The sequence below is a fragment of the Hippoglossus hippoglossus genome, chromosome 24, assembly GCF_009819705.1.
Source record: "Hippoglossus hippoglossus isolate fHipHip1 chromosome 24, fHipHip1.pri, whole genome shotgun sequence".
Lineage (NCBI taxonomy): Eukaryota > Metazoa > Chordata > Actinopteri > Pleuronectiformes > Pleuronectidae > Hippoglossus > Hippoglossus hippoglossus.
Genome location: NC_047174.1, coordinates 17,376,343 through 17,402,547, shown reverse-complemented (window position 1 = coordinate 17,402,547; position 26,205 = coordinate 17,376,343). Strand labels below are relative to the sequence as shown.

The 26,205-nt window shown below is 39.2% G+C and overlaps 1 protein-coding gene and 2 long non-coding RNA genes across 3 annotated transcripts in view; all 3 read left to right on the top strand.

Annotated features, from left to right (window-relative positions):
- LOC117758832 (adhesion G protein-coupled receptor F5-like) overlaps positions 1-14,935 on the top strand; it is a 31,868-nt gene extending 16,933 nt beyond the window's left edge. Inside the window, exons 16-34 of the mRNA XM_034580798.1 lie at positions 406-555; positions 675-842; positions 1,546-1,572; positions 2,235-2,384; positions 2,504-2,596; positions 4,065-4,189; positions 7,101-7,181; positions 7,261-7,322; positions 7,772-7,893; positions 7,992-8,195; positions 8,797-9,001; positions 9,101-9,225; positions 9,331-9,512; positions 10,664-10,834; positions 10,957-12,336; positions 12,928-12,969; positions 13,816-13,866; positions 13,974-14,040; positions 14,408-14,935. Of these exons, the coding sequence (XP_034436689.1) occupies positions 406-555; positions 675-842; positions 1,546-1,572; positions 2,235-2,384; positions 2,504-2,596; positions 4,065-4,189; positions 7,101-7,181; positions 7,261-7,322; positions 7,772-7,893; positions 7,992-8,195; positions 8,797-9,001; positions 9,101-9,225; positions 9,331-9,512; positions 10,664-10,834; positions 10,957-12,336; positions 12,928-12,969; positions 13,816-13,866; positions 13,974-14,040; positions 14,408-14,466 (3,464 nt within the window). The 3' untranslated portion in view covers positions 14,467-14,935. The remainder of the gene's footprint in view (positions 1-405; positions 556-674; positions 843-1,545; positions 1,573-2,234; positions 2,385-2,503; positions 2,597-4,064; positions 4,190-7,100; positions 7,182-7,260; positions 7,323-7,771; positions 7,894-7,991; positions 8,196-8,796; positions 9,002-9,100; positions 9,226-9,330; positions 9,513-10,663; positions 10,835-10,956; positions 12,337-12,927; positions 12,970-13,815; positions 13,867-13,973; positions 14,041-14,407) is intronic.
- LOC117758029 lies at positions 4,131-6,646 on the top strand. Its single transcript, XR_004613219.1, has 3 exons — positions 4,131-4,214; positions 4,334-4,501; positions 6,598-6,646. It is a non-coding gene; the product is annotated as an uncharacterized LOC117758029 (long non-coding RNA).
- A 5,189-nt stretch (positions 14,936-20,124) lies between the features above and the next one.
- Positions 20,125-25,871, top strand: LOC117758030. The gene is made up of 3 exons (XR_004613220.1): positions 20,125-20,449; positions 21,656-21,718; positions 25,806-25,871. It is a non-coding gene; the product is annotated as an uncharacterized LOC117758030 (long non-coding RNA).
- Positions 25,872-26,205: the final 334 nt, after the last annotated feature.

The window sequence follows — 26,205 nt, the reverse complement described above, 5'->3', positions numbered from 1 at the left end:
TTATACTTAAGCTGCTACTAATGTTTATTAAGGTTTCTTAACAGTGATAAATACAACAATACCTCCATCACTTAATTGTAAAGTAAAGGATGTGCGTATTTCTGAAGACCGTTACTGGCACTTTAACATTCAAAAACTCTCGTAGTTTTAGAAACATGAGTCTTTGAATGGTTTAGAAATGTACATGTTTACTTCTAGGTTCATACAACTTACACACTATAGACCATGAACTCTCAACTCAAGCAAAAGAACAAATAGTTTAAATAGTTTGCACAGGACAACAGTTTGATCAACATGATCCATGTCATGATGGCTGCACTCACAGCAGTGAAAAGGTATGTATATTGTTGTGTATGGTGGTGACAGACTAATGTGTGATGGGTTTTCTCCTGTTTTCCACCACAGTGGATGCTGATTTGGTCCTTGAGCTGCACATCCCAGTCTCCAGCATATCATCAAATGGCATTGATGTTTTCAGAGAAACTCTGAGAAGGTTCAGCTTCCCCTACATTGTCAATCAGACTTTGAATGTAACAGGAGTTAATATGACCACAGGTGAGAACTCCTGTTTATTTTGTTTCATTACATAAACTGTGTAGCTGATTTAAAGCTGTTTTATCAAACACTGTATCATTTATATTCTGTGACTTGATGTTTTCTTATCTCGATGAAAGTTTGCTATCCAAACTCAACTGGAGCTCTGCAGTGTCAGTGTGAGGATCAGTTTGTCTGGTCATGTGACCAGTGTAAGAACTATGGTGTGTGCGGTAACCTCACCACACACACCTGTGGATGCATAAATGGACTTCCTTCTGACGGAGGGTTGTGTGAACCAATCACAAGTAAGCATTACTGTTAAGTAGCTGTTCTTATAAAAGTGGTGCTCTCATTAAAAAGGACAACAAATAAATATTTACTGTATCTGCCTGGCTGGACTACTGGTGTTGACCAATGACTTTATTTAAAGATGGACAATATGACAGCTTCCAAAAACTGAAGCAAAAGAGGCTTGATCACCACCTGGTGGCTGGCAGCACTATGGTCATAAATCATGCCTAATCCATGTTAGGTTCTGGGGCATGGACCCAACAAAAAAGTCAAAGTTCAGAACCAACGTTTTAGGTAGTTCTTGTCACACTGATGTTTGTTCATGTGCTCATGTTTCCTGTAAGTTTGAATTTAATTATTAATTTTATGCAATGGAAGAAAGCGAGCTAGTTATGACAGCCAGCTGAGACTGACTCGTGATTGGTCAAGAACGTGTATCGATGAGTCCTTTCAACTGTGCGTCCATCCTCCGATAGTTATTTTGGCTCTAAATATGCAAGATGGCAGTGTTGGTATAATGGGAGGAAGTGAAGGAGCATTGTCCATCTTTATATACAGTCTATGGTGTTGATCTATACATGTTAGAGTTGTGTTGACTTATCTGTTTAACACCATGTCATGTTAAAGTGATGTGATGTTAATCATGAATAAAAGTGCAATGTTTTTTCTGTCAGAAAACTGTGGTGAAGTTATTTAATGACTCATGTTGCTCTGCAGGTATTCCTCCATGTCCACTACCTTATGGTAAGAGAAACATTTTCCTTTGTTTTTATGTTCAGAGGATTTTTTAGTACATGGAGACACTTACTGGACAATAAAACTAAAAGAACTTTAATCAAATAGCTGGTTTCGTTACATACTTGACAAACAATCTGTGGTGTGGACACAGCAGGTTTCTATCATGTTTCCTTGTTAAATTGATACCACACGTTTAGTTAAAAAAGATTAACAATGTTATACTATTAACATATAACAAATTGAAAACATAAGAAGACATTTGATTATACTTAAACTGCTACTAATGTTTATTAAGGTTTCTTAACAGTGATAAATACAACAATACCTCCATCACTTAATTGTAAAGTAAAGGATGTGCGTATTTCTGAAGACCGTTACTGGCACTTTAACATTCAAAAACTCTCGTAGTTTTAGAAACATGAGTCTTTGAATGGTTTAGAAATGTACATGTTTACTTCTAGGTTCATACAACTTACACACTATAGACCATGAACTCTCAACTCAAGCAAAAGAACAAATAGTTTAAATAGTTTGCATAGGACAACAGTTTGATCAACATGATCCATGTCATGATGGCTGCACTCACAGCAGTGAAAAGGTATGTATATTGTTGTGTATGGTGGTGACAGACTAATGTGTGATGGGTTTTCTCCTGTTTTCCACCACAGTGGATGCTGATTTGGTCCTTGAGCTGCACATCCCAGTCTCCAGCATATCATTAAATGGCATTGATGTTTTCAGAGAAACTCTGAGAAGGTTCAGCTTCCCCTACATTGTCAATCAGACTTTGAATGTAACAGGAGTTAATATGACCACAGGTGAGAACTCCTGTTTATTTTGTTTCATTACATAAACTGTGTAGCTGATTTAAAGCTGTTTTATCAAACACTGTATCATTTATATTCTGTGACTTGATGTTTTCTTATCTCGATGAAAGTTTGCTATCCAAACTCAACTGGAGCTCTGCAGTGTCAGTGTGAGGATCAGTTTGTCTGGTCATGTGACCAGTGTAAGAACTATGGTGTGTGCGGTAACCTCACCACACACACCTGTGGATGCATAAATGGACTTCCTTCTGACGGAGGGTTGTGTGAACCAATCACAAGTAAGCATTACTGTTAAGTAGCTGTTCTTATAAAAGTGGTGCTCTCATTAAAAAGGACAACAAATAAATATTTACTGTATCTGCCTGGCTGTACTACTGGTGTTGACCAATGACTTTATTTAAAGATGGACAACATGACAGCTTCCAAAAACTGAAGCAAAAGAGGCTTGATCACCACCTGGTGGCTGGCAGCACTATGGTCATAAATCATGCCTAATCCATGTTAGGTTCTGGGGCATGGATCCAACAAAAAAGTCAAAGTTCAGAACCAACGTTTTAGGTAGTTCTTGTCACACTGATGTTTGTTCATGTGCTCATGTTTCCTGTAAGTTTGAATTTAATTATTAATTTTATGCAATGGAAGAAAGCGAGCTAGTTATGACAGCCAGCTGAGACTGACTCGTGATTGGTCAAGAACGTGTATCGATGAGTCCTTTCAACTGTGCGTCCATCCTCCGATAGTTATTTTGGCTCTAAATATGCAAGATGGCAGTGTTGGTATAATGGGAGGAAGTGAAGGAGCATTGTCCATCTTTATATACAGTCTATGGTGTTGATCTATACATGGTTAGAGTTGTGTTGACTTATCTGTTTAACACCATGTCATGTTAAAGTGATGTGATGTTAATCATGAATAAAAGTGCAATGTTTTTTCTGTCAGAAAACTGTGGTGAAGTTATTTAATGACTCATGTTGCTCTGCAGGTATTCCTCCATGTCCACTACCTTATGGTAAGAGAAACATTTTCCTTTGTTTTTATGTTCAGAGGATTTTTTAGTACATGGAGACACTTACTGGACAATAAAACTAAAAGAACTTTAATCAAATAGCTGGTTTCGTTACATACTTGACAAACAATCTGTGGTGTGGACACAGCAGGTTTCTATCATGTTTCCTTGTTAAATTGATACCACACGTTTAGTTAAAAAAGATTAACAATGTTATACTATTAACATATAACAAATTGAAAACATAAGAAGACATTTGATTATACTTAAACTGCTACTAATGTTTATTAAGGTTTCTTAACAGTGATAAATACAACAATACCTCCATCACTTAATTGTAAAGTAAAGGATGTGCGTATTTCTGAAGACCGTTACTGGCACTTTAACATTCAAAAACTCTCGTAGTTTTAGAAACATGAGTCTTTGAATGGTTTAGAAATGTACATGTTTACTTCTAGGTTCATACAACTTACACACTATAGACCATGAACTCTCAACTCAAGCAAAAGAACAAATAGTTTAAATAGTTTGCACAGGACAACAGTTTGATCAACATGATCCATGTCATGATGGCTGCACTCACAGCAGTGAAAAGGTATGTATATTGTTGTGTATGGTGGTGACAGACTAATGTGTGATGGGTTTTCTCCTGTTTTCCACCACAGTGGATGCTGATTTGGTCCTTGAGCTGCACATCCCAGTCTCCAGCATATCATCAAATGGCATTGATGTTTTCAGAGAAACTCTGAGAAGGTTCAGCTTCCCCTACATTGTCAATCAGACTTTGAATGTAACAGGAGTTAATATGACCACAGGTGAGAACTCCTGTTTATTTTGTTTCATTACATAAACTGTGTAGCTGATTTAAAGCTGTTTTATCAAACACTGTATCATTTATATTCTGTGACTTGATGTTTTCTTATCTCGATGAAAGTTTGCTATCCAAACTCAACTGGAGCTCTGCAGTGTCAGTGTGAGGATCAGTTTGTCTGGTCATGTGACCAGTGTAAGAACTATGGTGTGTGCGGTAACCTCACCACACACACCTGTGGATGCATAAATGGACTTCCTTCTGACGGAGGGTTGTGTGAACCAATCACAAGTAAGCATTACTGTTAAGTAGCTGTTCTTATAAAAGTGGTGCTCTCAGTAAAAAGGACAACACATAAATACTTACTGTATCTGCCTGGCTGTACTACTGGTGTTGACCAATGACTTTATTTAAAGATGGACAATATGACAGCTTCCAAAAACTGAAGCAAAAGAGGCTCGATCACCACCTGGTGGCTGGCAGCACTATGGTCATAAATCATGCCTAATCCATGTTAGGTTCTGGGGCATGGACCCAACAAAAAAGTCAAAGTTCAGAACAAACATTTCAGGTAGTTCTTGTCACACTGATGTTTGTTCAAGTGCTCATATTTCCTGTAAGTTTGAATTTAATCATTAATTTTATGCAATGGAAGAAAGCGAGCTAGTTATGACTGCCAGCTGAGACTGACTCGTGATTGGTCAAGAACTGGTATCGATTAGGCCTTTCAACTGTGCGTCCATCCTCCGATAGCTATTCTGGCTCTAAATATGCAAGATGGCAGTGTTGGTATAATGGGAGGAAGTGAAGGAGCATTGTCCATCTTTATATACAGTCTATGGTGTTGATCTATACATGGTTAGAGTTGTGTTGACTTATCTGTTTCACATCAGGGGTCTGTACTACAAAGTGAGTTCAACATACCCAGGATATCTTCCCTAACCATAACCATCTCTAACTAACCATCACAGTCCCAGTTAAGCAGAGCCTCATATTTCACAACGAGGATCAAACTCTTATACAATAAAAATACGAGGAGAACAAACACATCATCCAGACTAAAAGAAACAGTTACAGCCGCTTAATGCAGGAGGAACAGCTGGTAAAAAAAATCCCTGTTTCTGTGAATGTGTAAATTAAGGAGCCCCATGGTCACTTTGGGGAAAAATATACTACGTGAACATCACATAATGATATTAATAACTCGGAGCACCGAGATATGAATCTGTTCTTTACTAACAAGACCTGTGGAACTGAACAGATGAAGCCTCTTGGATTAGTGATGAAATGCTTAATTTAATCACATGATGTAGCCTCTCCAATGAGCTTTAGATTGACAGACACTGTCTTCACCGACTCTGAGGACACACTGTGGTGGATACATTTGCAATTACTAGTCGAAAAAAACATATGGACCTATTTTCAGGAACGTGACTGTGCGCATTTGATATCTAAATGACAGGATGCATCTGGTGCATCTGGAAACAGGGAGAGATTTAGATGTACTGGGTGTGTTAGTGTTGTGTGTTAGTATTGTCTTAACCAACCATTTGGTTAAGTAAACTTCCCTTATCCTCCCCTTTAAGTTAAGTGGGCACCGTGCAACAGTAGTCTCAGTTTGGTGAGGGCTGACTGCACGAGTGTCTGAGAGAGAGAGAGAGAGAGAGAGAGAGAGAGAGAGGGGAGGGAGGCTGTCACAAGGTAAATCTGTAATCTATCTATCCCCCATTCCAAATACATATTTCATTTCGTAGGATACACGTACTTCAAGAGAGGAATAAAAGTATAAGACTATTTCTGATTATCCCGCCGCTAACACACCAAGTACATCAGTAACTCCCACAAGTAAAGAAACGTTGATCAATGCAGACAGTCTGTGTTACTGTGAGCACATTGTTCATATACGTGTCAGGTTGGTAATGTTCGGCTCCAGCAGCTGAGAAAGGTTTATCATTCCCTCTGATGAGGATTTATATCTTTCATAAAGACTGTCATCCGAGTCGGTAAAAGGATTTTGTTGGTCTCTGAAGACCATTGTCCTCTTCAGAGACTAACAATCCATACAGAGCCCCACAGGATCCTCGAAGAACAGTGATGTCACGTTTTACTTCTTGATATGATATCTCCAACTTAACCTGATCCGGAACAGGTTAGCTGTTCATCATAAGTTACCATGGTGATTTACCCCAATAAGAAGTGAACGTGCTTCGTAGGACCTGAAACCCCGAATTTACCCTGAAGTTACCTTGATAAGCACAAATCCGGCTTCGTAGTACAAGGCCCATGTCATGTTAAGGTGATCTGATGTTAATCATAATTAAAAGTATATTATTTTTTGTGTCAGAAAACTGTGGTGAAGTTATTTAATGTCTCATGTTGCTCTGCAGGTATCGCTGCATGTCTAACCCCAACCCCAATCACAACCCCAACCACAACCACAACCCCAACCACAACCACAACCCCAACCACAACCCCAACCACAACCACAACCCCAACCCCAACACCAACCACAACCACAACCCCAACCCCAACCCCAACCCCAACACCAACCACAACCACAACCACAACACCAACACCAACCACAACCACAACCCCAACCCCAACACCAACCACAACCACAACCACAACCCCAACCCCAACCCCAACACCAACCACAACCACAACCACAACACCAACACCAACCACAACACCAACACCAACACCAACACCAACCACAACCACAACCACAACACCAACACCAACACCAACCACAACCACAACCCCAACCCCAACACCAACCACAACCACAACCACAACCCCAACACCAACCACAACCACAACCACAACCCCAACCCCAACCACAACCACAACCACAACCACAACACCAACCCCAACATCTGGTGTGAGAAAGTTGTCGTTTGCCATGAACCTGGACTACAAACCTGCCTACAACAACCTCAGCAATCCAGTTTATCAAGATGTTAATGCCGCTGTAAGTCATTGTTTTCATTAAGTGTTGTTAATATATTGTAGAATTATTATCAAGCAGACTTTGTCACTGTTTCAAACAGATTCAAAAGCAAAGTAAGATGCACATCCCAACCTTAAAATCAGCTAGGTTAACAAGATTCAGGTAAGTCACATCTTAATTTGAGAAGAATACATTTCAGCTCCTTGACCAAAAGATAATTTTGATTGTTCACTTTCATTCTCACTCTACGCTCAAATCGCCTGTTCTTGCACTGTGTGACTTTGGTGAGATGGTAGACATCTCTAGTGAGCTGTCCCTAGCTGTCGTCAATTGCTGCAAATGCAGACTATAGATCAGTAAGAAAGGCTCAAACACTCAGAATCAAAATAATAATCACCACTTGAGGCTGCTGTAGCTCAGTAAAATTTGCAATGTGCTGCGAGATGACAGGTATGTTGTGCATTTATATCCTCTAATAAACAAAGCAAAAGGATTTTTGAAGGATTTTTTTTCTTTGTTTTCCAAGCAACACAGACATGTTTCATGTGACAAAATGACAGCCGTACTGTTTTTAATTTGGATTTTCTTTGGAATTAAATTCTATATTACAGGAGTGGAAGCACCGTCGTGGATTACAGCATCACAGCAACTGCATTTGAAGAAAGCCAAATCGAAGCATTAAAACTTGGGATATTTAAAAAACTGGCAGAAAGCTATCGTATGATATTTGACAGTAAGTCGGTTTCTGGTAGACATAAAATATTATCTTTTTTGTAACAATGTGTACAGATGACTGTATATTAACTGCCTGGTCTTCCTTTTTTTTTCAAGGCCCAACATCCATAACGTTTGCTCCCCCTTTTTGGGGAAGTCGTGTGATTTTGAATTGTGGTCCAATACCAACTTATCTCAATTTCAATGGCAGCTGGACCGCAGAGTGGAGACGTGACGGCGAGTTAATACTTGAAGATAGTCTACACATTTTTGCGAAAAATGGAACTTTAACAGTGAAACAATTTTATCTCACTGACAATGGTAAGACATAGATCCATTGTTGCAGTAAATAGATGATTTGAATGTCTTCTCATCACGTCTTGTTTTCAAACCGTTCACATTTGCAATTCAAGTGGCGTCTAGAAGTTCTCCTTGTGCTCTGACCTACTGTAAACAATTGCAGAACTCTGATTGGCTGTATGGCAATTGTAACCATCTGCCGTTTAGCCTGACACACCAATGCCCAAACATGTCATCTGGTCATGGTCAGGGTTGGGTCAGATTACTTTGAAATGTCATTGTCAATGTTTGTATTTGTGTTTGTGTTTTCAGTTACTTAACACAAATTACATGGTAATTTATGTTATTAGTAATGTAATCCATCGTGAGACAAAAAGTGTCTGAATATTTGGGCATTACGTTAAAAGATATATTTTGGTTTCCAATTTATCTTCAAAAATGTACATGACATGTCATTTATAGAACAGACAGGTATGCTGTATGTTACCATATGTTAATGCTAAATTAAGCCTGCTTGCTTTGTTGCCTTGTCACTGGATGGGACTGTTATCCAATATCTCAATATCTTTGAGTATTATTTTGGCAAAAGTGGTTTTCCATCGATTCAACCTTCTATTTTCAGGAAGCTACGAATGTAGGCTGACAGAAAGACACCTCTTCAGACAGAAATCCGACACATTTTTCTCTTATAAGGACACACCCTTAGTCCGAGTATCACCAGTGAAACAAAGGGTCAAGTGTGAGGTGGGAAAGCGTGTGTCACTGACGTGCTCTGTCAACAGCCCCTACGAGGTTGAGTTTAAAGATGTAGATGGATCCGATAAAGGTAAGCCGCCAACAAACCCAAAAGGAGTTCATTTACATATTGATGTTCTAAGACGGTCATTTTCGATGATGTGTGAGTGTTTTCCTTAATGTTAATACACAGGTGGTGAAATCACTCATATGCATGAAATTGAGAAGTGTCCAACCTCAATGGAGAAGTTCACTTGTCAATTGGTAAACTCATCTGAATTTAAAAATGAAATAAGACTGGAGTTCCCCACGGGGGGTAAGTGTTACTCCAGTTTTTAGAAGCATATTTAATACAGGTTTAGGCCAATGTTTTTCCTGTGGTTACAAGTAGTGATGTGAAAACCCACTTGTTTCTCTCTAGCCTTCATATGTGTCGATGAAAGTGAGTTTGGCGTTGGAAATCCTGGTGACCGGGCTGAAGGTGCTTGTGATTCAACTGAGGTGGGGAAAAGGATAGCAGAGTGTCATGGAAATGGAACCTGGAAAGTTGTAGAAGAACAATGCATCCTAAAGGAAATTCAGGAGCTGCTTGACCAGTCTGCGGTAATCTAGCTCTCTTACTTATTCCGGGTTCATGTACTCCCGCTCTCCACGGCTAACACACCCACAACAAGAGCTGGAGAATTCAATTTTGTCAATTGGTTGGAGGATTTTGATAGACATTGTTGCACAAAATAATCCAAGTGTAATTGCAGGGGGCAAAATCGGAACTTGAAACCAATCCTGCTCTTAAACTAAAGACCACTCTTGAATAAAAATAGGCATACTGAATAGTGTCATAGTGTCCTCCCTCACAAACACCCAAATGTCTTTATTATTTGAAGTTTGAGGACATTCACTGAACTAGCTTCTCTGATATCTAGCGGCAGTGTGTTCCACAAATTTGGAGCATTATTTACAAAAGCTGAATCTTTGATTTTCTTGTTGCTGTTGTTGAGAACTGCTGATAGATTTGCTGCAGATGATCTCAGAGTTATAGAGGAGACATCGTCAACTAGAGTGTCAGCTATGTAACTCGGTCCGAGCCCATTCAGAGCCTTGTATGTAAGGAGGAGAACCTTAAAGTCAATCCTGTGTGTTACAGGTAACCAGTGCAGAGCAGCTAGAACTTCACTAATGTGTTATCTCCTCTTGGAGCTACAGAGTTCTAAATTAGTCTCTAATGTTTTCTTTGGGAGGCCCCTGAAAAGTGCATTACAGTAATCCAGTCAACAAGAAATGAAGACATAAATCCGCTTCTCAGCATCTATCTGATTTACAAATGAAAAGACCTTGAAACTAAGATATCACCTAGACTTGTCACCTCTGATATTAGAATTTAACAAACTTGAACTTGGTTTACTTACTTTACTCACAGGTTGAATGAAAAAAGGTGAACTTCTTTTCCATAATGGCACCTTTAGGTTTTTCTCCCCTGCTCCGTGGAGAGAATTGCCCACGAATGAAGCTCACTTTAATTCCACAGTTCATACTGTATACCTCCCAATCATTACATTTTTAGCTTCACTTCTGTATTGTGTCACACTGTGCCACCTGACAGCAATAAACAACACTGCAGAAACTGAGTTGGTCATACCCACATGCCCTTGAGTCAGGTTAATGGATAAAAGCTTATACCCAATTATCAGTAAATAAAAATTGTATACATACAGCACTGACTTTAATTTGAACCCTTTTTCTTTTTCATCTCACAGTCCCTGACTAATAATTCACTGGCAGCATTCCTGAAACAACTCAGAAATGTCACTCTCCGGTTCAAAGAGAAGGTGGTTGAATCATCGCCCAACATTAATGCCATCGTTAAAATATTCAATAATGTAGCTACATCATCTTTAAATATCTTGATAACTGAAACTGAAATGAAGGTATGTGAAGCGGTCTGCTGCAGAGATATACTCTACACATGACCTAAACAATACATGTATGCAAAATATATACTGTATTTTTACATCACCTAATGTCCACTTACCTTTCAATTCTCTCCTAGGATATCCTATTCACTGCAGATGTCCTCACTGCAGATGAGTCAAGGCAACAATGGGACTTTCTAAACACCAAATCCACTGTAAAGAGCTCAGTAGCAAAACGTAACGTCCGCAAAGCTAATACTGCCAGCTCATTATTTTTGCAGTCTCTTGAGACTATAACAAGTAACATTAACAGTAACTCTTTTGATATTGTTACACCTTCTATTCTCTTGAACAAAACCACATTCACAGACAACTTCAGTGGTGACTTTAATTCTTCAGTGGAGATAGACATACCAGAGGCTAATGGAGGAAATAAGTCGATCACTGTGATAACATTTTCCTCAATGGATAACGTGCTCCCAGCAAGAGACGAAGTCAATTCAACCCTCAATGTCATCAATGGGAAGGTCGTGCTTGTCCAGTCCGTTGGCACCGTCAATAATATTTCCTTTGCCTTTGATATCATCAACAATACTCTGGGGAACCCACAGTGTGTTTTCTGGAACTTCAGCCTCTTCGATGGCCTGGGAGGATGGGACGACGAGGGCTGCAATTTGACATTCAACGTTAACAACACCGTCACCTGCACATGCAACCATCTGACCTCCTTCTCCATCCTTATGTCGCCCTCTGTTCCTGATTTCCCTCTGTTGGATTATATAACCTATATTGGAGTTGGCATATCCATGGCCTCCTTGGTTATATGCCTCATCATTGAAGCTGTCATATGGAGAAAAATTCGAAAGAGCACCACCTCCTACTTGCGTCATGTGTCCATTGTTAACATTGCTTTGTCCCTCCTGATTGCAAACATTTGGTTTATTATTGCAGCAGCCATCTCAGATGCAGAGGTGAAAAACCAACCAGCATGCACTGCGGCCACCTTTTTCATCCATTTTTTCTACCTAGCCCTGTTTTTCTGGATGTTAGCCTCAGCTCTGCTTTTGCTCTACCGCACAGTCAGTGTGTTTGGTGGGGATTTGTCGAAGCGTTCTTTGTTGGCTATCGGATTCTGTTTAGGCTATGGGGCACCCCTCATCATTGCAATCATAACCATAGCTGTAACTGCACCCGCAAACACCTACATCAGAGAAACTGGGGTCTGCTGGCTCAACTGGAATCAGTCCATGGCTCTACTGGCATTTGTGATCCCTGCACTGATTATAGTGGTAATAAACCTGGGCATCCTGTTTTTGGTGTTGTACAAAATGTTGAGGAGAAGGGCAGTGGTAGATGCTGCACAGGCCGCAGAGAGGAACGCTCTTGTGGTTATCGCTCGGACTTTGGCCTTCCTCACACCATTTTTTGGATTAACTTGGGGTCTGGGAGTTGGAACTATGACTGACCCACACAATATAGGAATCCATGTTGCATTTGCATTCTTCAATTCACTGCAGGTAAAATCATAGTGTTTGCTAATACTCTTATGGTGTGTTCACTCCGAAACAAGGCACAAATTTTTGCGACGTCCTAAACGTGCTGAGGGATAATTTCTGTTTAATCCAGATTTAATCAACACAAAGGGGGAGTATTAGCCTGTTCTATTAGGGGAGAGAGGATGACTACTATCTGAAGCGTTGCAGTGTTGGACATTTGTTGAAATGCCGGGGAAATCAGTGCCGTTGTGTGTGGGTCCATTAGCCCACCCGGTACAGCACACAGCTCGGGGACTGTCACCGCCTCCTACTGGAGCTTTCCAGCACTCCCTGAGGCTGAGCAGTGACTGCTCTGATCACTCTCTAGCTTAGGTCAGTGCCAGGACTGAGTCCGCTAATAGGATGACATGACATCGTGTCTCACGAATTTGACGCCTGAGTTCAAATATTTCAACTCGAACGTAAAGGGCTCCAAATGTGCGTCTAGATGCATCTCTGAGTTTTAATGAAATTCATTCAATTTGTGCCGCGTTTTTGTGAACATACCATTTCAGTTATTTTACGGCTTCTTAATCATGCTCTTACCTGATACCACTTTTTGTCTTTATGAAGGGTTTCTTCATATTGTTGTTTGGAACACTGTTGGACAAAAAGGTAAGTTTGACATAAAAATCTAAGTTTGGATAATTGAAGGCAAAATCCATTCTGAAATACAATCAACATTTTAACATCTTTAACATTGAATTCCTAAGGTTTAATATATGAATATAATGCAGTATCTAAAATCTAGTGACAATAAGTAATGAAACTAATTCTCAGATATTGCTAGAGCAGCCGTTGTAATTTTACAGATAAAGACATTTTCTGGTTTTAATCTCTTTGGTAAAGTTAGGGTGCATTTAAAAAGAAAACACAAGGAGCTTGCCAGTAGCCTTGGTTTTTAGAGAGGATATACAAAACGACAGCAATAATTGATCTACTGTCCGTACAATTAGAGGAAAACAATGAAACTAATCAGTGCTAAATTGTAGATTGTTAATTGGCTAACAGATTATTTGCTTTTTGATTATGCATTTTTCTGCCAAACTAATAAAAACTGCCACAATATTTAACTATTTCATTAGCTTATATCAAACTTCCACATTTTAGTCAAGTTTGTCTGTTATTAAAATTAACTTTGAATTTTCTGAAACAATCATACTTGCTCTTGTAGTTTCCCAGGACAGGTTGTAGATTGTCCTGCAGAATTGGGCTCATTTTGATGTCTTGCTGTGGTTGGAATATTTGGTCCACTGGTAGACCTATTGGGCATGAAAGATAACTAAATAATATCCAGTGACCAAAGTGGGCTGGAGTGGACCGCCACTCGTACCCAACACAAAATAAATCTGCTCAGCAGGTCATTAATATGGGCCAATGGAATTCAAGTTAGCTGAATTTGGCCATTAATGACCTTTTAAAAAAGTTGTATGTGCTTATTTTTGAGGATTATCTTTTCAGGTGCGGACAGAAATAGCATTGATGTCACAGACATCCAGAAGTGGGACACGGGTAAGAACATGCTTCTAAATCACATTGATTTGTTTTTTGTTTGGGAGAATCAGGGTTTGTTTTTTAAATATTGTGGTGAATCAAGTATAATCTTATTCTTATTTTAGAGCACCAGCGGTGGAACGTCATCATCAAACGGACTGGGCATTTTCCGCAACTGGAGAAGAGGAAGAGGTAAAGCAACAGTTTAGACAGAAAGACAGATGCTTTCAAAACACTGGTTTAGTTGTTTTATTACCCAGGTTGTGGTGTTCAGTCAATCCAGTACTTTGGTCTAAACCAGGAATTATCAAACCTTACCTAGGGAGCATTTTTTTCCCAGAAAGAAAAGGAAAATATCCGTCCGGAGCACAAAAAATATTTGATGCTGAAACAATACATGAGCATAGGCGTCGACATGTTAACATGACAACATAATGTGAGCATTTTAGCATGCTGACCTCACCAAAGCTCAAATCACCACTGCGAGAAATGCTGTTTGAAATCCATCCTATTTTGTAACCGCAAACCTAATTGTGTTGTTTTGTGAATGTTTTTCCAGATGGTTACAACGTGTCATCTAATGAATCGGGTGCATCGCACTCCTTCATCAACACGTGATGATCGGCTTTGGAAAACCAACTATTACACAATTTTCTTTTCTTCATTGCAGCAACAAACAAGGAAAGATGATCAAATGTTTATTTAAATCATAATTTGAAGATTTTCATTTAGTCAAAGCATTGCTCACAACAACACTGATGCAATTAGCATAAACGATTTATTTAGTATTACATACTTTTTGTTAATGTAAAATATAAATGGTATTGTATGAATGATTTGATCGTATGAATGATCATGTTTTTCTTTTCTTTTGTTATTTAATATATTTTGTCTTGTTTACACAGTCACATTATGTGAACTGGTCAGGTCCCCATTGAATGTAGTGATTTACATTCTATGGTGAAGACACACATCAAGGTTTGTGTAAGATTAGGATTTGGCAAGTAGTGGTAATGGTACAGGGTTAGATTAAGTAACTAAGAAATTAAGTCAATGACATCAGAACTCTTCAAGACATGGCTGTGTGTGTGTGTGTGTGTGTGTGTGTGTGTGTGTGTGTGTGTGCGTGTGCGTGTGTGCGTGTGTGTGTGTGTGTGTAATAAACAATCAAATGTCCACAAAGTAGATGCAAAATGGTTTGTTATGGTTTGCCAATCAAATCAGTTACACAAGGCAAAATTGTGTTACACAGATCAGTGAACTTGTTTACTTAAGGGGTGGCAAGTTGTCTTAGTATCAGGTAAATGGAGCACCAGGAATCACTCACAGGTTAGGGTTGATAATTTTGGTGTGTGTGTGTGTGTGTGTGTGTGTGTGTGTGTGTGTGTGTGTGTGTGTGTGTGTGTGTGTGACATACACAACAAATGCTACTTGATATTCAGTGTGGTTTTTTTGCAGTCGTCCACTGCAACATAAAACTGAAAAAGTCGCAAGATCACAGTTTTAGAGGGTAGTAGTGGGTGACATGGTGACGAACAAATGATACAGAAATGTTCAACTTTATCAAAGCTCCATTAATCCTGTTCTTTCAATTGTATTTCAGGAATTTGAATTCTTAGTACTGAAATTGCAGAAGTAAACATTTCAGTTATTTTGCCTTTATTGTTTTTGCCTGGGAGTGAAAAACAAAGCAGCACAGTGGAAATAACAAAGAAGCCCATTGAGAGTCACTTCATTTATGTAAAGTAAGTCTCCTGCAGAACCACAGGCAACAATGACTGGCACAGAGTATAAAAGTCACACTACCCGTGTTTTTATATAATGCATTTGACAGTGTAATAAGTAATATTTGTATGCCTCCACGTCATTATGGGGCTGTTTGCCGTCTCCCATTCTTATGATATCTCCAGAATCCTTAAGGAAATTTCTCTAAAGTTGGTATAAATATTCACTTGGACTCGAGGATGAATTGATTCAATTTTGGTCAAAGATCAAGGTGACAGTGACACAGTCACAAAGCATATTTCTTTGCCTTATGAAAGCAATATCTCCAGAATGAATTAACTTGTTTTTGTAGCCAAAAGTGAAGGTGGCCTTGCATAGTATTTTATTGTTTTCCCTAAAGTGATATCTCAAGATCAGCAAACATTCACTTTGATTCAAAGATGAGGTGATAAGATCTTTTCATGTTCGAAGGTCAACTTTGTTGTGAATACGATATATCAGGCATGCCCAAAGGGAATTTCATTACATCTGGCAAAAACATTCACTTGGACTGAAGGATTACTTGGTTAAAATTTGGTGGTCAAAGGTCAGTGTCACGGTGGGTTCTCGAAGCATGTTTTTGCCATCTTGAATGTGATATCTCAAGGCCCCCATGAGGAAATTTCTTCTACACTTGACCAGTTGTCACTTAGACTCAAAGATGAACTGATTAGATATCAGTGGACAAAGGTCACGGTGACCTTATATGGATGGAAGTGAATGAAGAAAAGATCTATGTTGACTTAAATTGTTGTCAGAGGCATACAACCGCAGTGCCTTATTTTTTATATTTAAAATTGTTTTTCTAATAGAGCTTATGTGTAGCTTAAATAAATGATGTGTTTGTCAGTAAAGAAAAGTTCTGTGTAATTAGAATTAAACCGTTTAAAACCCCATCTAACCTTCTGTGTCAGTCCGGCACATTCTTTTGCACTCTGGTATATTACATGTCTCTGGTTTTAGCATGTGATTGTGATTTGTGGATTTGTAGTTTTTGAGAATATATTAGTAAATTACTTCCTTCAATAACTACCTAAACTATTCAAGTCAATAGCAATATATAGTCAACGATTTAATAAATTATTCCTCATTATATACCCTATGCTGTTCCTTCATACTCCCATATATAAACTACTATGTGGACGAGTGGGAAAATACTTAATAGACAATCTTCTCTTTTCAAAGAAGACAACAACAACAAAACCAAGCCACACTTTATAAAACTAAAACATAAGATTAAAGACTTCATTGACGTCAAAACCAGTCAAATCATGAATGAAGCAAAACACAAAAAAGTGATTACCCAGTGGTATCCAGCTGCAGTTTCAAATGAAAGACAAAAATTTAGAAGAATTTATATGTTAAAGAAACAATCAGTGAGGACAAATACTTAAAATCATTGTATTGCAACCAAGGGTGTTACTGTATGGAACGGCTGTGATGGCAATATGAAAACATGTCCAACATTTTATAAATTTGAATTTAATTGTGATGGGGAAGTAGCACAGTAAGACAGAATAGGATATGTAAATAACTTTATTTGCTTAAATTTTGTTTATCTGCCCTCGCTGTGTCATACATGTTTATTTTTACTTATTGAGTTTGAGCTGTCTATGAGGAAAGTGGGAATACTGTGGCATTTCACAAAATGTTTTCACGAAATATGAAAAAAGGGTGTAGCACTCCATAAGTATGCACTTCCAGTGCCTTTTTTTCTTACTTACACATATGTTTTATGTTGTAAGATGTTCAAAATATACAAAAACCTAACCTAATGAGCCTGTGGAGTCATGTGCAAAGCCTGTTATTGTCATTTTTCCCAACAGGGTTAACAATGAAGAGCAACAATTACACATAGGAATTGTTACTGTGCTCAGAATGCAACTATTATCAATTATTTTAGGTATAAGCCTGTTACAGTAGTCAGTCTTGAAATTTAACTTCTTCATGGGGGCTGCTTTAAAATGTCTAAAGAGTTTTTTTCATATGAAAGTCATGACTGTTCTATTGAACAGTTTACAGTGGGAATAAAATAGTAAAACACTTACAGACACAACTGACTGTAGCAGAGGCCAAAGCAAGGATCATTACATCATCTTTGTGTCTCTGCAAATACACAACATGTGTTCGTTTGCTAAAGTAAAGAAAGAAAACGTTCAGTTTCTATACTCAGCTCTCCATACACTGGATCCTCTGTGTTGCATGGCTAAAATGAGAAGAGAAGTCATGAGAAATTTTCTTTGTTACACAGTTTTGTGGTCAGAGATTAATACATTTTTCACAACATTGTACTTAAGTTGCTGCAACAACCCCACCCTGTTCAGTACTTTCTGTATGTCCTGTCATGAACAGTGGTGAGTATACAAATCTTTTGCTAAACTAAAAATAGCAAGACCACAATTTAAATTGCATTATCCTGAGTAAAAGCATATACAGACGCAGCGGCTCGCCTCTCTTCTCTTCTGGCTTTCTGTTTTTGTGGAACGCACATAACAAACACATCAAGCACTGTGACACACATCAGGGATTGAAAATAACACACAATGCACAGCCCACACAGGGACTGCAACTTAAAAAACAAATAATGCTTGTACTATTTGTAAATATGCCTTATTCTATCTTCTGTATAAAGTTATTTGCTGCTATTTTTCATGCTTATATTTCTCTATGTTTGTACACTATAGATTTGTGAGAGAAGCCTTATACAATTGTATTTGTCCTGAGTATAATGACAATAAAGATTTTTGAATTTGAATCTTTGTAAAGTATAACTTTACATGAAATCTAATTTCTCAGGTGAAGTTCGTGTAGCTCTAAATTGTATTCAAGTACAGTACAAATATTTAGTTACTTTACACCACTGATCATACAGTACATTAAGACTCACTCCCTTTCACATTTTACAACCCCAACTCAGAAAACATTGGGATGTTGATAAAAAAAGAAAGCGGTGATTTCTAAATTTAATTTGACTTGTATTGCATAGCAGACAGTATGAACATAAGATAAGATAACTTCATTTTATTTGTAAATATATATCCATTCCTGCCATTCAGGCCTGCAACACATTCCCATAAAAGTTGGGACAAGGGCAATTTAGGGCAAGTAACGAGGTAGAATGATTAAAAAATGAAGTGATTTGAAATAGGTGATGTCAACAGGTGATTGTAATCATGATTTGGTACAAAAGCAGCATCCAGGAAAGGGCTGGCTCTTCAGGAGCAAAGATGGGCCGAGGATCGCCAGTTTGCCAACAAATGTGTGAGAAAATTATTGGCATTTTTAAAAACAGTGTTCCTCAAAGAAGGATAGGAAGGGATTTGGATATTTCCTCCTCTACAGTGCATAACATCATTAAAAGATTCAAGGAATCTGGAGGGAATTTCAGTGCATAAAGAGCAAGGGCGCTAAGCCTAAGCTGACTAACTGTGCTCTCTGATCCCTCAGATGACACAGCATCAAGAACCGTCATTTATCTATAACCAATATAACCACATGGGCTCAGGATTACTTTGGCAAACCTTTGTCAAGCGCTACAATACATAGTTACATCCACAAATGCCAGTTAAAACTTTACTGTGCCAAAAGGAAGCCTTATGTAAACCGTGTGCAGAAGTGCCGTCGACTTCTCTGTGCTCGAAGGCATCTGGGATGGACCATAACACAGTGGAAACGTGTATTGTGGTCAGACGAGTCAGTATTTCAGGTCTTTTTTGGAAGAAATGGACGCTGTGTACTCCAGACCAAAGATGAAAAGGACCATGAACAATGGTGAGGCTGGTTGTTGACTTACCAGCAACAAGTCCAAAAGCCAGTGTCTGTCATGGTATCGGGTTGTGTCAGTTCCCTTTGCAAATGTTTTTACACTTTCTCTGAAAGTGCTTAGAGATTTTGGAGCAGCATTTGCTGCCTTCAAGACGACATCTTTTCCAGAGACATCCATGCATATTGCAACCCTACTGTTGCACACCTTAAGACTTGTTTGCAGGAAGAATGGGACTAAATGACACCTGAAACGCTTCATCACTTGGTGTCTTAAGTCCCTAAACGTCTTTAAAGTGTTGTGTAAAGGATTGCAACATTACAAAGTGGTAAATGCTTTACCGTCCAAATTTTTTTTTAATTATGTTACAAAAGTGTTTATTTTGAAAAAACAATACAATTTATGAGGTCAAACATCAAATAATGTGCTTTTAATTTTAAGTGTAACATACCGTCCCAATTTTTTCTGATTTGGGGTTGTATGTTGCAACCTTATGCTTAAACTATTAAAAGTCATAATGACGAGATGAAAACCATGTATTATCAAAATGTATCGAAAGGAAAAACATTGCAGAAGCAGGTCTGTCATTATATTTTGACATTTTCAACTGATCCTGTAATGGCTGCAAATCAGAAAATCTTTAGTGAGTTCATCGTGATGGTCAAGGATCCTCATCCTGTGGGGTCAGCACTGAACGGGACTGGTTACATGCGACAGGCATCTGCTGTCTGACCGCCTGAAGCAGAGCACTCGATTTGATTAAACAAATATCCATGGAAATTAAGAGGCTCTGTGCATGTGCTGACTGCTCCAGCTGACGTGGAGACATGCCATCAATGCAAATGGTCTTTGAACACAAAGCCTGGTCATCATTCTTTCCCATAACATACTGTAGCCCCACCCCAAAACGCGCACACATGCACACACACTGTCCAGTCTAACCCAGCCCCTCTGATCTATGTGCCCACTTACCTTCACTCCAATATTGGTGTGCACCTGTTTGCCATGAAGCACAGTTGGATTTTTGTTTGCTAATTTCAGCAAAGATGTGTTAATCTTCTGTGTAAAGCCAAGGTAAGAGCTTTTCATCTCTGTGTTTTGCGATCTGAACAGAACCTATTAATTATTTGAACCAGAGAGAATTAAGATACTAATGCAACACCATGAAATCATGTCAGGCAGGATTTTTAAAAGTTTTTTAACAACCATATCCTTAATTCCTGTCATCCCCATTTTTGTTACCTCCGCTAAAGAGGTTATGTTTACCTGTCCTGTTTGTTTGTAAGCAATTTTACACAGAATACATGATTTCCATGAGAAAAGGGTGTGGTATGGGTCAAGGAAGAAGCCAATAAAGTTTGGTGCAGATTTGAATCAGGGGGGAGATTCAGGCTTTTTTCTTTCTTTAACATTGCAAGAGGGTGTTTTTCAACTTTTTATACTCTTTTCCCAGGGAATAATTCATTGATCTCGATGGGGGGGAAAAATCAGGCGCATTTATGGAACTGAGTGTGTGCAATTTGGTGGAACTTGACTGAATTTAAGGGGACTGTCGGGCCATGGCGGGTCTACAGGTCATTCTAGTTTCTGCATGTAAAGCCCTCACCTTGTGGTCAAGTCAAAACCGAAATCCTTTTCCTTAGAAAGCGAAAAATTGAGCATACTAGTTTTGTTCCAGCAACCAAACAACAGAGAACTAAGCAGTTTCAGTGATCAGATTGAGGTAACCTTTATTGGAGAAGAGACTTAGTGACCGTCTTTGCAGATTTAGAGTAAGTAATTTAGTGATTCATTTTAATTGGAGAGCTGGTTCTGAAGAAAGTTTTTCTAGGGCTGTGAAAATCTTTTGGTCCTGGAAATTGAAAACTGAGGTAATGTGTAATTAAATGAAATACAGTAAATTGAGTAAATAAGAGCTGAGACGTATTATAACTTCTGATCTTGAAACTTGACTTCTGTGACGTATGTAAAGCTAATGATGTTGTTATCTTGTAATTCAAAAATAACAGTGTATAAAGAAAGCATCAACACCTCTAGCAGTGTCAACAATAAGGGTCAAGCTTTACATATGATTTGAATATCATATAAATGACGTATTATTATAATTTAATTCAAATTAAATTAAAATAATAATATAGTAAAAATGTAATAATATTATGTTACATATAATTATCATTATTATTATTAAGTGTGATATTTTCCCATAATTTTAAGGGACATTGGATGACCCTGTATGTATTTGTGTAAATACAAGCAGCCAAGTGTATATTCATTCACCAGACAAGGTTGAACGCTCGTCTGTGGTTCCTCCTCCGCTGTCTCGCTTGGGTGGAACGTTAACAGGTGAGCCTGCAGATTTGTTGCCATTGAAAAGTAAGGCAGTTGCATGGTGCTGACTTCACTGATAGGACAGGAGGGCAGGAAATCGGTCGAGCTGACTGTGATCGCCCTCTGCTGGATCACTTCAGACAGTCTAATGTGTTTCTAGACCAGGGGTATTCAACTAAAATTTAAAGAGGTCCAGTTAGAGAAAATTTCTTGAAGCCAAGGTCCGGAAGATCATAATGTCTAACTATTTAGTGTGATATATATTTAAGTAGCCTAGTAGTTGTATATGCAGATATGTATAATGTTCTCTCATTAACTAAATAAAAGTAGGGCTGCATTTCAAAATAAGAGAAAATAAATAAAATGGGAAAATTGTGCATGTTCAAATAAAGGGCTTAACTTCAGAAAAATTAAATAAAGGGAGCAAAAGCTTGAATTTCCCTTTTTCTGTTTCACATCTTGACTCAAAAGTCTCAACCAATTTTACAGATAATAAATCTCAACACATCTTAACAATTGAACAGTTTTAGAATCACTTTCTTCCCCTCTTATATCCCACTCCCCCACTTTGTTCGTCTGTTTCTCTCCCTTTCTCCGTCTCACTCCTGTTTCTCTCCCTTTCTCCGCCTCACTTCTGTTTCTCTCCCTTTCTCCGTCTCACTCCTCTGTTTCTCTCCCTTTCTCCGTCTCACTCCTGTTTCTCTCCCTTTCTCCGTCTCACTCCTCTGTTTCTCTCCCTTTCTCCGTCTCACTCCTCTGTTTCTCTCCCTTTCTCCGTCTCACTCCTCTGTTTCTCAACTTTCTCCGTCTCACTCCGTTTCTCTCCCTTTCTCCGTCTCACTCCTCTGTTTCTCTCCCTTTCTCCGTCTCACTCCGTTTCTCTCCCTTTCTTCGTCTCACTCCTCTGTTTCTCTCCCTTTCTCCGTCTCACTCCGTTTCTCTCCCTTTCTTCGTCTCACTCCTCTGTTTCTCTCCCTTTCTCCGTCTCACTCCTCTGTTTCTCTCCCTTTCTCCGTCTCACTCCTCTGTTTCTCAACTTTCTCCGTCTCACTCCGTTTCTCTCCCTTTCTCCGTCTCACTCCTCTGTTTCTCTCCCTTTGTTTTCTCTACCTGTATCTCTATCTGTCTTTTTCTTTCTACCGTCTTTTCATGTGTAACTTGCCTCTAACTCTCTCATCTGTCCGCACTGTAGAGTCGCAATGTTTACCGCCTGGAATGCACAGACTTGATTGGCTGAGTGGTATCACGTGGGATGGCTTAACTCGCATGCAATTGGTCTGTGCGTTTCCTCATCCGCTAAACCACTACCGTAAAGACTACAAAAGCTGCGCCGGTTACAAATAGAAGCGCCCCGTCAGGTTTTAAATCATAACCTTCTGTTTTGGCTGTAGGTCCGGGTCCGTACGGGACGGCTTCTGGGTCCGGACCCGGACCGCGGTCCGCCTGTTAGTGACCTCTGTTCTAGACTATATTTTGCATTCGTACAGGTTTGTTTTTTACCCCAACGTTTGATTCAATGTTTGAATTTCAAATAGTAGCAAAAAGTAACAGACCTATGACTCATGTTGCAGTCACTTGAATGGAAAAGTTGTCCATTGTTCAGTAACCACAACCTAACAGTGGCTAAAATAACTCCATGAAAATGAGGTGGGCATGGACTGCACCACATCAGCAGGCCCTGAACCATATGTGGGCAGGAGTGAACAGTAAGCAGTGAAAACCACCAGCTCCTTGTTTGTGTTCATAGCTCAAATGCAAAGCAATACAAATAATAACCCTGATTACAGCATATGAGCTCCCCGTAGTTTGTAAGGAAACACAGAAAGCTGCTTATAAGAGCATAAAAAAAACCAAATATCAAATCAAATATAGATCGGAGGGTGTTGAGAAAGTAAACAACAAATCTATACAACTTCAGTATTTGACAACAAGCCTTTGTATTAAGTATTTATTGTATTGCAATGTTTGTCATTACAATTTTTAAGCCATATTTGATTTGAAATCATACAAGTCCATGAGCATAGATACTACAATGTACTCTTGGTTGGCCCTTTATCGATAACCTGACCTTGGGTATTGCTTGTAGAGAAGAGAGTATGTGTTCTTTTGTCTTTTCTATGCTCTATTCTCACAATGGTGTACAGATGTAATGTGTGAGGATGGTCAAAAATTCCTCATTATCCAAGTGTCCACAAGCCCAAACATTCATATTCGCCTCGAAACATCTACATTAAACAAACATTTACACCGTGTTTTTAGCCTAATTGTCAACTACTGGAAGTGGCGATGCTGGTGGACGTAGCCATACGAAAGCGCACCACACTTGTGCCCTAGAGCAGCGGTTCCCAAACTTTTTAGGGCCACGCACCCCCTTCTACATCCCGACCGGTTTCACGCACCCCCAATTCCCCACACCTTTAAAAAAAAAAGCGCAACAGAGCCTATTTATAGCCGCATTAAATGCATCATCTTTAATCATGAACACATGATCAGAACACACGTAACAAAATAATCAAGAGATCGCAACAATGCGCTCTCACATTCGAATGAAACTAGTACACTGCAACAAAGTTTCAATAAATTTCAACAAAGTTACACAAGCCGCCACTTTTAAAGAGCAAAGAGGATGGCGAGGACACACGCACAGGCTCAGAGGCAGATTTTTCCATCATGAGAGAACATGGGGAAAAATGCTGTCATAACAGCGGTTACGGAAATTAGAACACCATTAATCTGATCAAATTACAATAAAGTTACACACGATCCACCACGTAAAGAGCAAAGAGTGGCACATGCATAGGCTCAGAAACAGATATGGATAAAAAAGATGATCCATTTGAGGATTTTCAAGTGCAGCGCAGGTGGCTCAGCCTGCAGCAAGAGAGAGAGAGAGGGAGAGGGAGGGGGAGAGAGCACCATTACATTTTTCCTCTCGCGCATCCCCTAGAGGCAGCTCGCGCACCCACCACACTTTGGTAATCCCTGCCCTAGAGTGTGTGCGGTTTTCCGGATGTGTAAGTGCATATGTTAACGCGGCTCCGAGGAGGATATCAGAGGACATTTAGGCTAATAACATGGTGTTAATGACGCTGTTGACTTGACCACCTCCACTCAGAAGGCGGCACAGGTTCTAGTCCAGGCTCTTGTCATCTCAAACCTAGACTATTGTAACTCCCTCCTGGCTGGTCTGCCTGCTAGTGCCATCCGACCTCTGCAGCTCATCCAGAATGCACCAGCTCAACTGGTCTTCAACCAACCTAAGTTCACTCACACCACTCCTCACACAGTAGTTCTTGCATACCGTGCTGCGAATGGATCGGGCCCAGCCTACATCCAGAACATGGTGAAACCTTACACCCCAGCCCGTCCACTCCGCTCTGCATCTGCCAATCGGCTTGTTGCTCCCTCACTGCGAGGGACACCCAGCCACTCAACAAAATGGAACAAGCTCCCCATTGACATCATGACAGCAGAAAGACTACACATCTTCTGACTACACCTTGTTAAAGAAGATGATGTCTAATAACAATCGTCAACTCTGGTGTTTATATTGAAAAAATATATATTAAGTTTAGCAGACTTGGTCTTATGCTACTTCAGTCCATCCTCCTTAAGGGTGGAGACGTTCATTCTGAGATGTTTGTTTGCACATCAGTTGTAAAGAGTGGTTATCAAAGTTACCATAATCTTTAGCTCCAACCAGTCCGACCTCTGAATCTGTCATCAACAATGTGTTTCTGCTAACAAACCTGCTGCTCATTGAATGTTTTTTTCTCCATTTTGAGTAAAAAGTTTCTGAAATATTATTATATGTCTGGCACGAACAATCATGTCAGGGTCAAAGTCTTTGGTATGAACAATGCTGCCACATAGTAGGCTAATTAAATAATTCACCTCTTTTGCTGGGCAACAGCAACAAGGGCAGCACAAGCTGGTGACACGATCGCAGAAAGTCTCTATACACCAGAACATCTGATTTTGGCTTTTGTGCTCTACACAACATGACATGTAGATGCAGCCCCTGAATCCAGATACATCTTATGTGTTTGTGTATTTGTGAGGCAGTTCATTGTCATTCTCATCTGACATGTTTTCCCCCCAGAGTAACAATGTTTTCCAGAGTGTGTCTGATTCTGATTGGAGCTGCGTACATCTACTATCAGGTAAATATGCTTCTCAGTCTGGGTTATATACTTTAAGACAGAAATATAACCAAGTGAATGTTTTGAATATACCCACTGTAATTCTGTCTTTATACTCTTATTACATTTTTGTTCAATCAGTTAAATCTTGCATGTATAATAACATTAATTGACTAAATATTAAAAAGACCAAATAGAACTTTGTATTTACTGTAGAGCCTCTGTAGCCATTTTTCCTCTGCAGGTATATAAACATGTATATATTTTAATTTGACATAAGACTGAATCATGATAGAAAGTATAAATCTGTTGTTTACCTGTTCTTGTCATTGCAGGTCAATGCAGCAGGTGAGTCGTTTG